This window comes from Nothobranchius furzeri, chromosome 1, assembly GCF_043380555.1.
Source record: "Nothobranchius furzeri strain GRZ-AD chromosome 1, NfurGRZ-RIMD1, whole genome shotgun sequence".
Taxonomy (NCBI): Eukaryota; Metazoa; Chordata; class Actinopteri; order Cyprinodontiformes; family Nothobranchiidae; genus Nothobranchius; species Nothobranchius furzeri.
Window position 1 is genome coordinate 10,819,203 of NC_091741.1, and position 16,298 is coordinate 10,835,500.

Below are 16,298 nucleotides of genomic sequence, written 5' to 3' on the forward strand. Positions count from 1 at the left end.
AACTGGACTACTTCTTTAAATTGACACCAGATCCGGTGACCTTTGGGACATGGTTTGACCCCCTTTGGAAAGTGCTATCATCATGAAACATTCAGATCACTTACAACTCAGTAGAATCTACCTTCCTGTAACGTTTCAGCCTGATTGGACCTTGTTTTCACACAAATGAACCCAGAATGATGTGAAATTGTGCTTCGTGCAACATAATTCTGGGTGCCATTTACAAACCATAAGTGCTAATGACTCCATTCCTTTTTGTGATTGTAGGGGCTGTTGATTGGAGTACATTATAACAAACCTGATCTCTCTAGGACCTTCAGAAGCCAAGTTATAAGCCCACATATGTGTAACTGGACTACTTCTTTAAAATTGACACCAGATCCGGTGAACTTTGGGACAAGGTTTGACCTCCTTAGGAAAGTGCTATCATCATGAAACGTTCAGATCACTTACAACTCAATAGATTCTACCTTCCTGTAACGTTTCAGCCTGATTGGACCTTGTTTTCACACAAATGAACCCAGAATGATGTGAAATTGTGCTTCGTGCAACATAATTCTGGGTGCCATTTAAAAACCATAAGTGCTAATAACTCCATTTCTTTTTGTGGTTGTAGGGGCTGTTGATTGGAGTACCCTAAAACAAACATGATCTCTCTAGGACATTAAGAAGCCAAGTTATAAGCCCACAAATGTGTAACTGGACTACTTCTTTAAATTGACACCAGATCCGGTGACCTTTGGGACATGGTTTGAACCCCTTAGGAAAGTTCTATCATCATGAAACGTTCAGATCACTTACAACTCAATAGATTCTACCTTCCTGTAACGTTTCAGCCTGATTGGACCTTGTTTTCACACAAATGAACCCAGAAAGATGTGAAATTGTGCTTCGTGCAACATAATTCTGGGTGCCATTTAAAAACCATGAGTGCTAATAACTCCATTTCTTTTTGTGGTTGTAGGGGCTGTTGATTGGAGTACCCTAAAACAAACATGATCTCTCTAGGACATTAAGAAGCCTGAATAATAAACTGGACTGGAGCCACAACACGGATGCTCTTTACAGGAAGGGTCAGAGCAGACTCTACCTGCTGAGGCGGCTGAGGTCATTTGGGGTACAGGGAGCGCTTTTAAAGAGCTTCTATGACTCTGTGGTAGCATCTGTCATTTTTTACAGTGTGGTATGTTGGAGCAGCAGTTTATTGGCAGCTGAGAGGAAGAGGTTGGATAAACTCATCAGGAAGGCCAGCTCTGTTCTAGGATGCACCCTAGACCCAGTGCAGGTGGTGGGAGACAGAAGGTCTCTGGCCAAAATAACATCTTTGATGGACAGAGTCTCTCACCCCATGCATGTAAATGTTGCTGAACTGCAGAGCTCCTTTAGTGACAGACTGCTGCATCCTAGATGCATGAAGGAGCGTTTCCGAAGGTCCTTCCTCCCTGCAGCTGTTAGACTGTACAATCAGAACTGCTCCCAAAAAAAACAGTTGTCGGCATCAGTGCTGTAATAACTTCTACAATTATAACTTACACATTACTTTTTCTCTGCTTATACATACAATAATTTATTGAAGGTTACATGTCTACTTTTTTAATGAACGGGTAAAAATAAACAATCTGCACTCTTTTAATCATCTTAAACTTTTAAAACTATTTTAACATCTTCAGTATCCTGTTATGCTTACACATTATGTGTACGCTTATATAAACAACTGTATTGTACTCTGCTCTGGTAACTATTGTCCATGATGTAAATATGTAATAATTGTGCTTCTGTTTTGTGTCCTGCATTGTTTGTATATGTGTGATGTTGCTGCTGACACAACCAAATTTCCCCTTGTGGGACTATTAAAGGATTATTCTATTCTATTCTATTCTATTCTATAAGCCCACAAATGTGTAACTGGACTACTTCTTTAAATTGACACCAGATCCGGTGACCTTTGGGACAGTGTTTGACCCCCTTAGGAAAGTGCTATCATCATGAAACGTTCAGATCACTTACAACTCAATAGATTTTACCTTCCTGTAACGTTTCAGCCTGATTGGACCTTGTTTTCACACAAATGAACCCAGAATGATGTGAAATTGTGCTTCGTGCAACATAATTCTGGGTGCCATTTACAAACCATAAGTGCTAATGTCTCCATTCCTTTTTGTGGTTGTAGGGGCTGTTGATTGGAGTACACTAAAACAAACCTGACCTCTCCAGGACATTCAGAAGCCAAGTTATAAGCCCACAAATGTGTAACTGGACTACTTCTTTAAAGTGACACCAGATCCGGTGACCTTTGGGACATGGTTTGACCCCCTATAGGAAAGTTCTATCATCATGAAACGTTCAGATCACTTACAACTCAATAGATTCTACCTTCCTGTAACGTTTCAGCCTGATTGGACCTTGTTTTCACACAAATGAACCCAGAATGATGTGAAATTGTGCTTCGTGCAACATAATTCTGGGTGCCATTTAAAAACCATAAGTGCTAATGTCTCCATTCCTTTTTGTGGTTGTAGGGGCTGTTGATTGGAGTACACTAAAACAAACCTGATCGCTAAAGGACATTCAGAAGCCAAGTTATAAGCCCACAAATGTGTAACTGCACTACTTCTTTAAATTGACACTAGATCCGGTGACCTTTGGGACATGGTTTGACCCCCTTAGGAAAGTGCTATCATCATGAAACGTTCAGATCACTTACAACTCAATAGATTCTACCTTCCTGTAACGTTTCAGCCTGATTGGACCTTGTTTTCACACAAATGAACCCAGAATGATGTGAAATTATGCTTCGTGCAACATAATTCTGGGTGCCATTTAAAAACCATAAGTGCTAATGACTCCATTCATTTTTGTGGTTGTAGGGGCTGTTGATTGGAGTATACTAAAACAAACCTGATCTCTCTAGGACATTCAGAAGCCAAGTTATAAGCCCACAAATGTGTAACTGGACTACTTCTTTAAATTGACACCAGATCCGGTGACCTTTGGGACATGGTTTGACCCCCTTAGGAAAGTGCTATCATCATGAAACGTTCAGATCACTTACAACTCAATAGATTCTACCTTCCTGTAACGTTTCAGCCTGATTGGACCTTGTTTTCACACAAATGAACCCAGAATGATGTGAAATTGTGCTTCGTGCAAAATAATTCTGGGTGCCATTTAAAAACCATAAGTGCTAATGACTCCGTTCCTTTTAGTGGTAATGGGGGCTGCTAATTGGAGTACTCTAAAACAAACCTGACCTCTCTAGGATATTCAGAAGCCAAGTTATAATCCCACAAAGGTGTAACAAGACTACTTCTTTAAAGTGACACCAGGCCCGGTGACCTTTGGGACATGGTTTGACCCCCTATAGGAATGTGCGATCATCATGAAACGTTCAGATCACTTACAACTCAATAGATTCTACCTTCTTGTAACGTTTCAGCCTGATTGGACCTTGTTTTCACACAAATGGACCCAAAATGATGTGAAATTGTGCTTCGTGCAACATAATCTTGGGTGCCATTTACAAACCATAAGTGCTAATGACTCCATTCCTTTTTGTGGTTGTAGGGGCTGTTGATTGGAGTACATTAAAACAAACCTGATCTCTCTAGGACATTCAGAAGCCAAGTTATAAGCCCACAAATGTGTAACTGGACTACTTCTTTAAATTGACACCAGATCCGGTGACATTTTGGACATGGTTTGATCCCCTTAGGAAAGTGCTATCATCATGAAACGTTCAGATAACTTAAAACTCAATAGATTATACCTTCCTGTAACGTTTCAGCTTGATTGGACCTTGTTTTGACACAAATGAACCCAGAATGATGTGAAATTGTGCTTCGTACAACATAATTCTGGGTGCCATTTAAAAACCACAAGTGCTAATGACTCCATTCCTTTTTGTGGTTGTAGGGGCTGTTGATTGGAGTATACTAAAACAAACCTGATCTCTCTAGGACATTCAGAAGCCAAGTTATAAGCCCACAAATGTGTAACTGGACTACTTCTTTAAACTGACACCAGATCCGGTGACCTTTGGGACATGGTTTGACCCCCTATAGGAAAGTTCTATCATCATGAAACGTTCAGATCACTTACAACTCAATAGATTCTACCTTCTTGTAACGTTTCAGCCTGATTGGACATTGTTTTCACACAAATGGACCCAGAATGATGTGAAATTGTGCTTCGTGCAATATAATTCTGGGTGCCATTTGAAAACCATAAGTGCTAATGACTCCATTTCTTTTTGTGGTTGTAGGGGCTGTTGGTTGGAGTACATTAAAACAAACCTGATCTCTCTAGGACATTCAGAAGCCAAGTTATAAGCCCACAAATGTGTAACTGGACTACTTCTTTAAACTGACACCAGATCCGGTGACCTTTGGGACATGGTTTGACCCGCTTAGGAAAGTGCTATCATCATGAAACGTTCAGATCACTTACAACTCAATAGATTCTACCTTCCTGTAACGTTTCAGCCTGATTGGACCTTGTTTTCACACAAATGAACCCAGAATGATGTGAAATTGTGCTTCGTGCAACATAATTCTGGGTGCCATTTAAAAACCATGAGTGCTAATAACTCCATTTCTTTTTGTGGTTGTAGGGGCTGTTGATTGGAGTACCCTAAAACAAACATGATCTCTCTAGGACATTAAGAAGCCAAGTTATAAGCCCACAAATGTGTAACTGGACTACTTCTTTAAATTGACACCAGATCCGGTGACCTTTGGGACAGTGGTTGACCCCCTTAGGAAAGTGCTATCATCATGAAACGTTCAGATCACTTACAACTCAATAGATTTTACCTTCCTGTAACGTTTCAGCCTGATTGGACCTTGTTTTCACACAAATGAACCCAGAATGATGTGAAATTGTGCTTCGTGCAACATAATTCTGGGTGCCATTTACAAACCATAAGTGCTAATGTCTCCATTCCTTTTTGTGGTTGTAGGGGCTGTTGATTGGAGTACACTAAAACAAACCTGACCTCTCCAGGACATTCAGAAGCCAAGTTATAAGCCCACAAATGTGTAACTGGACTACTTCTTTAAAGTGACACCAGATCCGGTGACCTTTGGGACATGGTTTGACCCCCTATAGGAAAGTTCTATCATCATGAAACGTTCAGATCACTTACAACTCAATAGATTCTACCTTCCTGTAACGTTTCAGCCTGATTGGACCTTGTTTTCACACAAATGAACCCAGAATGATGTGAAATTGTGCTTCGTGCAACATAATTCTGGGTGCCATTTAAAAACCATAAGTGCTAATGTCTCCATTCCTTTTTGTGGTTGTAGGGGCTGTTGATTGGAGTACACTAAAACAAACCTGATGCCTAAAGGACATTCAGAAGCCAAGTTATAAGCCCACAAATGTGTAACTGCACTACTTCTTTAAATTGACACTAGATCCGGTGACCTTTGGGACATGGTTTGACCCCCTTAGGAAAGTGCTATCATCATGAAACGTTCAGATCACTTACAACTCAATAGATTCTACCTTCCTGTAACGTTTCAGCCTGATTGGACCTTGTTTTCACACAAATGAACCCAGAATGATGTGAAATTATGCTTCGTGTAACATAATTCTGGGTGCCATTTAAAAACCATAAGTGCTAATGACTCCATTCATTTTTGTGGTTGTAGGGGCTGTTGATTGGAGTATACTAAAACAAACCTGATCTCTCTAGGACATTCAGAAGCCAAGTTATAAGCCCACAAATGTGTAACTGGACTACTTCTTTAAATTGACACCAGATCCGGTGACCTTTGGGACATGGTTTGACCCCCTTAGGAAAGTGCTATCATCATGAAACGTTCAGATCACTTACAACTCAATAGATTCTACCTTCCTGTAACGTTTCAGCCTGATTGGACCTTGTTTTCACACAAATGAACCCAGAATGATGTGAAATTGTGCTTCGTGCAAAATAATTCTGGGTGCCATTTAAAAACCATAAGTGCTAATGACTCCGTTCCTTTTAGTGGTAATGGGGGCTGCTAATTGGAGTACTCTAAAACAAACCTGACCTCTCTAGGATATTCAGAAGCCAAGTTATAATCCCACAAAGGTGTAACAAGACTACTTCTTTAAAGTGACACCAGGCCCGGTGACCTTTGGGACATGGTTTGACCCCCTATAGGAATGTGCGATCATCATGAAACGTTCAGATCACTTACAACTCAATAGATTCTACCTTCTTGTAACGTTTCAGCCTGATTGGACCTTGTTTTCACACAAATGGACCCAAAATGATGTGAAATTGTGCTTAGTGCAACATAATCTTGGGTGCCATTTACAAACCATAAGTGCTAATGACTCCATTCCTTTTTGTGGTTGTAGAGGCTGTTGATTGTAGTACACTAAAACAAACCTGGCCTCTTTAGGATATTCAGAAGCCAAGTTATTAGCTCACAAAGGTGTAACTGGACTACTTCTCTAAAGTGACACCAGGCCCGGTGACCTTTGGGACATGGTTTGACCCCCTATAGGAATGTGCGATCATCATGAAACGTTCAGATCACTTACAACTCAATAGATTCTACGTTCCTGTAACGTTTCAGCCTTATTGGACCTTGTTTTCACACAAATGGACCCAGAATGTTGTGAAATTGTGCTTCGTGCAGCATAATTCTGGGTGCCATTTACAAACCATAAGTGCTAATGACTCCATTCCTTTTTGTGGTTGTAGGGGCTGTTGATTGGAGTACACTAAAACAAACCTGATCTCTCTAGGACAGTCAGAAGCCAAGTTATAAGCCCACAAATGTGTAACTGGACTACTTCTTTAAATTGACACCAGATCCGGTGACATTTGGGACATGGTTTGATCCCCTTAGGAAAGTACTATCATCATGAAACGTTCAGATAACTTACCACTCAATAGATTCTACCTTCCTGTAACGTTTCAGCTTGATTGGACCTTGTTTTCACACAAATGAACCCAGAATGATGTGAAATTGTGCTTCGTACCACATAATTCTGGGTGCCATTTAAAAACCACAAGTGCTAATGACTCCATTCCTTTTTGTGGTTGTAGGGGCTGTTGATTGGAGTATACTAAAACAAACCTGATCTCTCTAGGACATTCAGAAGCCAAGTTATAAGCCCACAAATTTGTAACTGGACTACTTCTTTAAACTGACACCAGATCCGGTGACCTTTGGGACATGGTTTGACCCCCTTAGGAAAGTGCTATCATCATGAAACGTTCAGATCACTTACAACTCAATAGATTCTACCTTCCTGTAACGTTTCAGCCTGATTGTACCTTGTTTTCACACAAATGAACCCAGAATGATGTGAAATTGTGCTTCGTGCAACATAATTCTGGGTGCCATTTAAAAACCATAAGTGCTAATAACTCCATTCCTTTTTGTGGTTGTAGGGGCTGTTGATTGGAGTATACTAAAAATAACCTGATCTCTCTAGGACATTCAGAAACCAAGTTATAAGCCCTCAAAGGTGTAATTGGACTACTTCTTTAAAGTGACACCAGGCCCGGTGACCTTTGGGACATGGTTTGACCCCCTATAGGAATGTGCCATCATCATGAAACGTTCAGATCACTTACAACTCAATAGATTCTACCTTCTTGTAACGTTTCAGCCTGATTGGACCTTGTTTTCACACAAATGGACCCAGAATGATGTGAAATTGTGCTTCGTGCAATATAATTCTGGGTGCCATTTACAAACCATAAGTGCTAATGACTCCATTTCTTTTTGTGGTTGTAGGGGCTGTTAGTTGGAGTACATTAAAACAAACCTGATCTCTCTAGGACATTCAGAAGCCAAGTTATAAGCCCACAAATGTGTAACTGGACTACTTCTTTAAATTGACACCAGATCCGGTGACCTTTGGGACATAGTTTGACCCCCTATAGGAATGTGCTATCATCATGAAACGTTCAGATCACTTACAACTCAATAGATTCTACCTTCCTGTAACGTTTCAGCCTGATTGGACCTTGTTTTGACACAAATGGACCCAGAATGATGTGAAATTGTGCTTCGTACAACATAATTCTGGGTGCCATTTACAAACCATAAGTGCTAATGACTCCATTCCTTTTTGTGGTTGTAGAGGCTGTTGATTGGAGTACACTAAAAAAACTGGCCTCTTTAGGATATTCAGAAGCCAAGTTATTAGCTCACAAAGGTGTAACTGGACTACTTCTTTAAAGTGACACCAGGCCCGGTGACCTTTGGGACATGGTTTGACCCCCTATAGGAATGTGCGATCATCATGAAACGTTCAGATCACTTACAACTCAATAGATTCTACGTTCCTGTAACGTTTCAGCCTGATTGGACCTTGTTTTCACACAAATGGACCCAGAATGTTGTGAAATTGTGCTTCGTGCAGCATAATTCTGGGTGCCATTTACAAACCATAAGTGCTAATTGCCATTCCTTTTTGCCATTCCTTTTTGTGGTTGTAGGGGCTGTTGATTGGAGTACACTAAAAAAAACCTGATCTCTCTAGGACATTCAGAAGCCAAGTTACCCCCAAATTCCACTACCTCCGCTCCGCTGCGCTCCGCTCCGACACGAACGCCGGAGCAAAATCGGTCCCGTTCTAGTCAATCAGAGCAATTCCACTACTGCGGCCGTGCTCCGGCAGTGCGGCGCCGTGCGGCGCCCTCTGTTCCGGCGTCCGGCAAAAATAGAATCGATCCTATTTTTGCCGGACGCCGGAGCACCTCCGCAGTAAATGGACAGAAATCACAACGGCCCAACAGGAAAAGGAGCAAGCACAACTTCCGTTTTTCACAATAAATCGCTAAACAAAAGGCGTTTTTTGTTTCATATGCACAGGTTTAACAACTTTTAACAACTATCAATGGCGGCTGAAGTTTAAATGCACAAAAATAAGCCATGAATACAGTTGCCACTATCAAAGTAGTCACACTTTGTTGATCCAAACACTGCTGATCTCTCAACACAATGATGGGCAGATTAAACAGCTCATTTCCGATGCTTCTCCCGCACAACGGGTGTTTGGATGTAACTTCCGCGTTTATTGCTCGGACTGTATCGCAAGATCTCGAAAATCCCGCGCATGCTTGTTTGCCCCCCTCAGGTCTCCGCACCGGAGCGGAGCCGTTGTAGAGCGGGTACCGGTAAAAATTGAGTTAGGAAGCGAGCGGCTGCGGAAGGCGGGGGCGGACCGGAGCGGAGCGGAGCGGAGCGGAGGTAGTGGAATTTGGGGGTTATAAGCCCACAAATGTGTAACTGGACTACTTCTTTAAATTGACACCAGATCCAGTGACCTTTGGGACATGGTTTGACCCGCTTAGGAAAGTGCTATCATCATGAAACGTTCAGATCACTTACAACTCAATAGATTCTACCTTCCTGTAACGTTTCAGCCTGATTGGACCTTGTTTTCACACAAATGAACCCAGAATGATGTGAAATTGTTTTTCGTGCAACATAATTCTGGGTGCCATTTAAAAACCATAAGTGCTAATGACTCCATTCCTTTTTGGGGTAATGGGGGCTGTTAACTGGAGTACTCTAAAACAAACCTGACCTCTTTAGGATATTCAGAAGCCAAGTTATAAGCCCACAAAGGTGTAACTGGACTACTTCTTTAAAGTGACACCAGGCCCTGTGACCTTTGGGACATGGTTTGACCCCCTATAGGAATGTGCGATCATCTTGAAACGTTCAGATCACTTACAACTCAATAGATTCTACCTTCTTGTAACGTTTCAGCCTGATTGGACCTTGTTTTCACACAAATGGACCCAGAATGATGTGAAATTGTGCTTCGTGCAACATAATTCTGGGTGCCATTTACAAACCATAAGAGCTAATGACTCCATTCCTTTTTGTGGTTGTAGGGGCTGTTGATTGGAGTACACTAAAACAAGCCTGACCTCTCTAGGATATTCAGAAGCCAAGTTATAAGCCCACAAATGTGTAACTGGACTACTTCTTTAAATTGACACCAGATCCGGTGACCTTTGGGACATGGTTTGACCCCCTTAGGAAAGTGCTATCATCATGAAAAGTTCAGATCACTTACAACTAAATAGATTCTACCTTCCTGTAACGTTTCAGCCTGATTGTACCTTTTTTTCACACAAATGAACCCAGAATGATGTGAAATTGTGCTTCGTGCAACATAATTCTGGGTGCCATTTACAAACCATAAGTGCTAATGACTCCATTCCTTTTTGTGGTTGTAGGGGCTGTTTATTGGAGTACACTAAATTAAACCTGATCTCTCTAGGACATTCAGAAGCCAAGTTATAAGCCCACAAATGTGTAACTGGACTACTTCTTTAAATTGACACCAGATCCGGTGACCTTTGGGACATAGTTTGACCTCCTTAGGAAAGTGCTATCAGCATGAAACGTTCAGATCACTTACAACTCAATAGATTCTACCTTCCTGTAACATTTCAGCCTGATTGGACCTTGTTTTCACACAAATGGACCCAGAATGATGTGAAATTGTGTGTAACGTGAGGAAATATGGGTTTTCTATCACAAAGGTGGTGCTGGACGCAGCTAGGTCAAAGCTGGGTCATTGAGAACTTTCGCCCACAGATTAAGTCCTGAACGCCAGCGAGTCTGGGAGGAAACCATAACATCAACCACCTGCAGTCTACCAGAAGATGTGTTTACATGAGTTGTACCCAGACCAAGTCAAAACATAAAGTTTAAACTTCTTTTTCTTGATTTTAATGTTAAAAATAACCATTATCATTTTGCTCATTATAAATGTATTTAATCAAATGAATGGTTCTTATGCTTTGGGGTAATTATAATGGATTAATGAATCCACACTTAAGTAGATAATGTTGAATGTTTGGTACTGACCTTCACACTCAAGCACACAAACATTCACACACACCCACACACACCTTCCCACAGTAAAATCCAGACACATTTGATGACGCACATGTTTTTGCTTTGAGAAGAGAAAGGTTTTTGGTAAGTTTTCAGTCTTTTGATTCAGTTCGTGTTGGACAACGAGAGAGAACAGACCTGAAAACCAAAGGGGGGGCAGAGCCTGTTGGCTCGTTCTTCCCCCCTTTCACGCTGTTTCTGCCAAGCCAGGCAGAATAGCTGAATCGCGACTTCTAACGAAGACTCATTACCGAGTCTTTTGATTTCTGAGTGAATTAACTTAAGAAAGCGCATCGATAAAACGCTCTACCATCCACGTGTACCGAGGGCAACTCTGGACCGGTTCCGTTCGACACCTATGTCTCCTGTCAGCCGCCGGTGTCATCTGGATGAACCACAACATCCTCCACGGCCCGGATCCGAAAGAGGGTCCACAAGAGTTCGGTGAGACAGAGCACGGTTTTAGCGTTTGATGCAGTTCTCTGATAAGACCTAAGTTTATCCAAACCATCACTTCACTCAGACACCTGTTTCTTCTTGAAGCAAAATCAGACTCACACACGCATTCATGTCACAACATTCTCAATCTTCATAAATTCACCAGAAGGTCTATTTGAGCAAGAACAGCATATAAACTGTTAAAGATTGTCCCACAAAGTTGCCAATGTGATTGTTATTTCCTGTTTGTCAATTTTCAAAATCATTAGTTTAATTTGAAGAATTAAAACTTTTAATCCTTCAAACTTGTTTCCTCATTGAACTGAAACACAGACACTCAGATATTATCGGCAGTTTATGGATGAAAACAACCTTTGAGTCCTCTGAACAATATAAAATTTGGGTATTGATTTATTAAAATTAATATTCCGAATTAATACGTAGCATGGTTTCTCTTTCATAAAAGAGCATAAATCCATAACGCTACATTTAATGGCGAGCGTATCCAGTCTTCTATATCTGCGATATGTCTGATTTCTTACATCTAAAAGCTACAAACAACGCTTTTCTCTGTGTTTCACTTTGATGTCTTATTTTGAACTTAACCGGAAATTGTTCCGCTCACTAAATTCTCCGAACCTCAGAACCGAGACTAAATTCTCGGACACCTTTCCTCTCAGTGTGTTGACACTGTGGGCGAGCTATTGTGGCAAATATCTCCATTGCATGAGCGACTTATAGAAACAATCTGAACGGAATGCCCGTAGGCACCTACTGTTGCTTGATTGCACGGTAAACGTCGTAAGGCGAAGCATGGCCGTCACGCGTTACTGCATTCAGATTGCGTGCGTTTTTTAAACGGAATGCTCGGTGACACCTACCTTAGCTTGATTGCTAGGTAAACGTCGTAAAGCGAAGCACAGCCGTCACGCGTTACTGCATTCAGATTGCGTACGTTTTTTAAAGTCCGTATTACAAGCGGGGCGAGATGCCTACTTGTTAATCGGGAAAGTTTAAGTCTGGTCGCTACAGACAAAGAACGCTAGACCTGGCCGGAGAGCTAAGCTAGCACCACAGTTAGACAAAAAGGGAACGCGTCCCGTTAGATTGTCAAACCATTTCTGACACAGTCAGTCTGTGTCCTCACAAAACCCGCATTGGCGGTGGTTCTTGTAAATCGCTACGGTGTGTAGAATCTACATTTTGCTACGTTTGTCCGTCTGATAGCATCTCGGCAGCGTAGGGTTTATTATTTTTTTTATTATTTTTATTTTGGACCGGTGATCGGGTCGGCTTTCACAGCCTCCGTTGCTCGGATCCATGCCTTTTTCTTCCATCTTGTGAAGTTGTGTGTATTCATTTCTCTATCAACAATTCCTTGTTTTACCCTGTGTCATAAAGTTAAGTTAAGCTACGGACAGTCCTTGTTTGTGTGAGACATATTAAGGAATCTGCCCGGAGTTTTACGTCGGCTCAGAAGGTAAAAACGCGAGTTGCTCTGAACTTAATGGGAGATGGACGAGACACGACAAAATCTTTCTTGCACTGTTACACCTGATGTAAGGTTCTCTGACGTTCTGCTTCCAGAACATGCCAAGACGCAGGAAATTCACCGGCCGGGCATCGCTGGTCCCTCCGCCCGCCCGAACGGGCCCGTTTTAGGCGGGTGCCGCCGGTCGGGAACAGTGGGGACTAGTGGCTGCGGTTCGGTGCCAGCTGCACTGGGTCGGAGGTGGTTCTGGTCTGCACTTCATGTCGTGAATTCGAGCAGCATGCTGTTTACAGTCATAACGCTTTTTCTTTACTTTTATTTCTTCCAGGGGGTCAAAAACCCACCATCAACATCAAGGTTTGAAATAAACAACACTTTCTCTGCTGCTTTTAAGCTGAATAAATCTCTTGAGCCTATGGTTAACCTCTCTGACAAACAGGTTGTGCTTAATCCTTTGGTTCCTAATGCTTCTCCTCTGTCATCCATGTTAAAGGCTGAACATCCCTCCAGCATGGGTGTGAAATCTTCAGGCTGTGATCCACCGCTTCAGTCAGAGGTCTGTTTTACTCGTCAGTCCGCTTCATGCACAAACCAGCTTCTTTATCGGGGCGTGATGGAAACGTCAGCCACCGTGAAACACTTGTGGTCTCCGGACGGAGCTACCATGCCGTTTAAGGGGTTTGTGCCCGGACATCTTGACCTTTATGTGAATGACCTTGTCACTTTTCAGTTTGTGACCTCTGCTAATACGGTGGCCAATTCTTTTCTCCTTTCACAGGGGTGTGACTTAGTCTCGGGCCTCTGTGCTCTCTTTCCTGTGATTTCTCTTACAGGTGACCACGACGACACAGAAAACCCTGCGGTTTCCAGCAGTCCTGTGGTCAGTGGCGATATTAAAGGTGGCTCGGTGGTTGCTGCGCACACCTCTCTCACGGGCTCGGGAAGGCAACCCGGCCCGGGAGGTGTAGGTGCGTGCAGTGATGCTCTTCTCGGGGCCCCTCCTGACAAAGGGGGGGTGCTGAGTGGCTCTGAGTTTTCCGTTGCGGACTTCAACCGGTTCGGGGGAACGCCTCCTCCGAGCGGGCGGGTCATTGCAGAAATCGACACTGACCTTCCACCAATTCGGCTGACAACATTGACCTCCGACCCGGAGTTAGGTGCTGCACCTTCTACGGGGCGGAGTTCTAGTCAGTCTGTAAATACTCTGGTTAAACCGGGTTTTTCTGATTCTGTGTGGGAACCTCCATCATTCTTGGGTATAAAGTATTCTTGGCTTCAGTTTTCAGGACAGACCATGTTCCCAAAGCTAGCATCATGTCTGTATCTGATTCTAAACATGGCTAGGTTGGCTTTGACACCCGTGACACAACCATCCTTGGATCACTCCTTTTCAGAACCTCCAAGTCCAACACCTCCAGGTCTTTGGACATCTGAACACCTACTCTTTCAGCACGATTCAGGTGACAATGTGCATCTTCTTGGTAATAGAGCTTTTAAGAGCTTAAGAACTGTTCTTTGTTATGCTTCTCCTGTCTCACAGACACGGCATACGTTTGAGAAACAAAAGGGGGGTGGGGAGCCTCCTCCCGCTTTGCGAGCATCATTTTCGCATTTCCAGTTCACTACTATTTCTGATCACAACAAAGTCGCCTCCGTTAAGCTGCAACACAACTTTGAGCAGGTAAAATCAGGTTCTGATCTAACAGCTAAACCATCAGCTTCGCTCCAGTTCCAAACGGAACCCTCAGGTAAATTCAAACAAGTTTCCCTGTGGGTTCGTAACACAAGATACAAACAGTTTGATAACCAAATCGCTTATGAGCCTGCTCCCACAGATACGTCCAAACTCGTGTCTCTGTGGGTCCGCAATACCAGATTCAAAACTCTATTCTGACCGGATTCTTTTCCGCTGACGGGTGGACCGTTACAAATTCTCTCGTTTGTGGGATGAATTTTTAACAAATGTGATATCCTTTGAGTTTTTTTTTCAGGTTACCTGCCTCCAGCCAGGGTCCTGTTACTAACTCACATCTTTAGGGATTACTAACCTACTGATTTACATTTTTAGAACTGATTTACATCTCTATCTTTTTATTAGTGCTTTGTGTAGCATGATTATATTTGATTACAAAGTTAATTTTATTTTGTTACTATTTCCCTTAAAGGGCCAGAAGCCAATTTGCCCTTCATTTTCATGATTATTTCCTTTATATATATGCCTTTAATTAATGCAGCCTGCTGAGTTTCACATATCAGTTAGGATTTACTTTCTTTTATTTGTGTTTTCCCTGCATCACGTTTTTACATGACACGTAGAACAGGGTGCAGTACATTTCTTCTTTAGATAATTCACAAAAGGCACCCACATTTTCCCAGAGGCACCCATAGATAGGTTTTGATTGAGTTCTTTGTTTTGCATCAAATGCTATCTATCGTGTGGGCTGTCTCACTTTGTCTCCTTCTCCGAGCTCGTATGGACTACATCCCATCAGAGGGGTCGTCTTCACCATCCTTCAACTGGTTTCCTGTCGCATGGGGCTTCGGTCGTGGTTCGAGATGGGTCGAGGTCTGCGCTGGACTTCGCCTGGACTACGCCTGGACTACGCCTGGGGAATACATCACCTGCCCAGCTCCGTGTGGCACACGAGCTGCTTATCCTTTGCATACCTTTGCATTATTGCTGATGAAAATTAACTGCTATTGGAATAGCTCTGCTTTCAAGATTCCTAAGTGGATTACTTTACAATGATTGCAACAGTTTTGGCCTTAATCATCTGATCAGGATAGACTCCCTTCTACACGAGACCTGTGGTGACGCTTCATCGTTCCTGCCTTCATCTGGGATGTCTACCTTTACGAGTACATCACGTTATTGTGGTTGTGACGTCAGGTGGCCTCTGCTTGACCTCCATGTCGTCACAAAAGGGGGGAATGTAACGTGAGGAAATATGGGTTTTCTATCACAAAGGTGGTGCTGGACGCAGCTAGGTCAAAGCTGGGTCATTGAGAACTTTCGCCCACAGATTAAGTCCTGAACGCCAGCGAGTCTGGGAGGAAACCATAACATCAACCACCTGCAGTCTACCAGAAGATGTGTTTACATGAGTTGTACCCAGACCAAGTCAAAACATAAAGTTTAAACTTCTTTTTCTTGATTTTAATGTTAAAAATAACCATTATCATTTTGCTCATTATAAATGTATTTAATCAAATGAATGGTTCTTATGCTTTGGGGTAATTATAATGGATTAATGAATCCACACTTAAGTAGATAATGTTGAATGTTTGGTACTGACCTTCACACTCAAGCACACAAACATTCACACACACCCACACACACCTTCCCACAGTAAAATCCAGACACATTTGATGACGCACATGTTTTTGCTTTGAGAAGAGAAAGGTTTTTGGTAAGTTTTCAGTCTTTTGATTCAGTTCGTGTTGGACAACGAGAGAGAACAGACCTGAAAACCAAAGGGGGGGCAGAGCCTGTT

At 42.4% G+C, this 16,298-nt stretch overlaps 1 protein-coding gene across 1 annotated transcript; it reads left to right on the forward strand.

The window, feature by feature from the left end:
• Positions 1-12,668: 12,668 nt before the first annotated feature.
• LOC139066325 (uncharacterized) lies at positions 12,669-14,927 on the forward strand. The gene is made up of 2 exons (XM_070548912.1): positions 12,669-13,360; positions 13,583-14,927. The coding sequence occupies exons 1-2, from the start codon at positions 12,827-12,829 to the stop codon at positions 14,696-14,698; spliced, it is 1,650 nt and encodes a 549-aa protein (XP_070405013.1). The 5' UTR covers positions 12,669-12,826; the 3' UTR covers positions 14,699-14,927.
• Positions 14,928-16,298: the final 1,371 nt, after the last annotated feature.

Coding starts and splice junctions, on each gene's coding strand:
- LOC139066325 (XM_070548912.1), top strand. CDS start 12,827: ATGGACGAGACACGACAAAATCTTTCTTGCACTGTTACACCTGATGTA. Junction 13,361..13,582: donor ATCCACCGCTTCAGTCAGAG/GTCTGTTTTACT, acceptor CTCCTTTCACAG/GGGTGTGACTTAGTCTCGGG.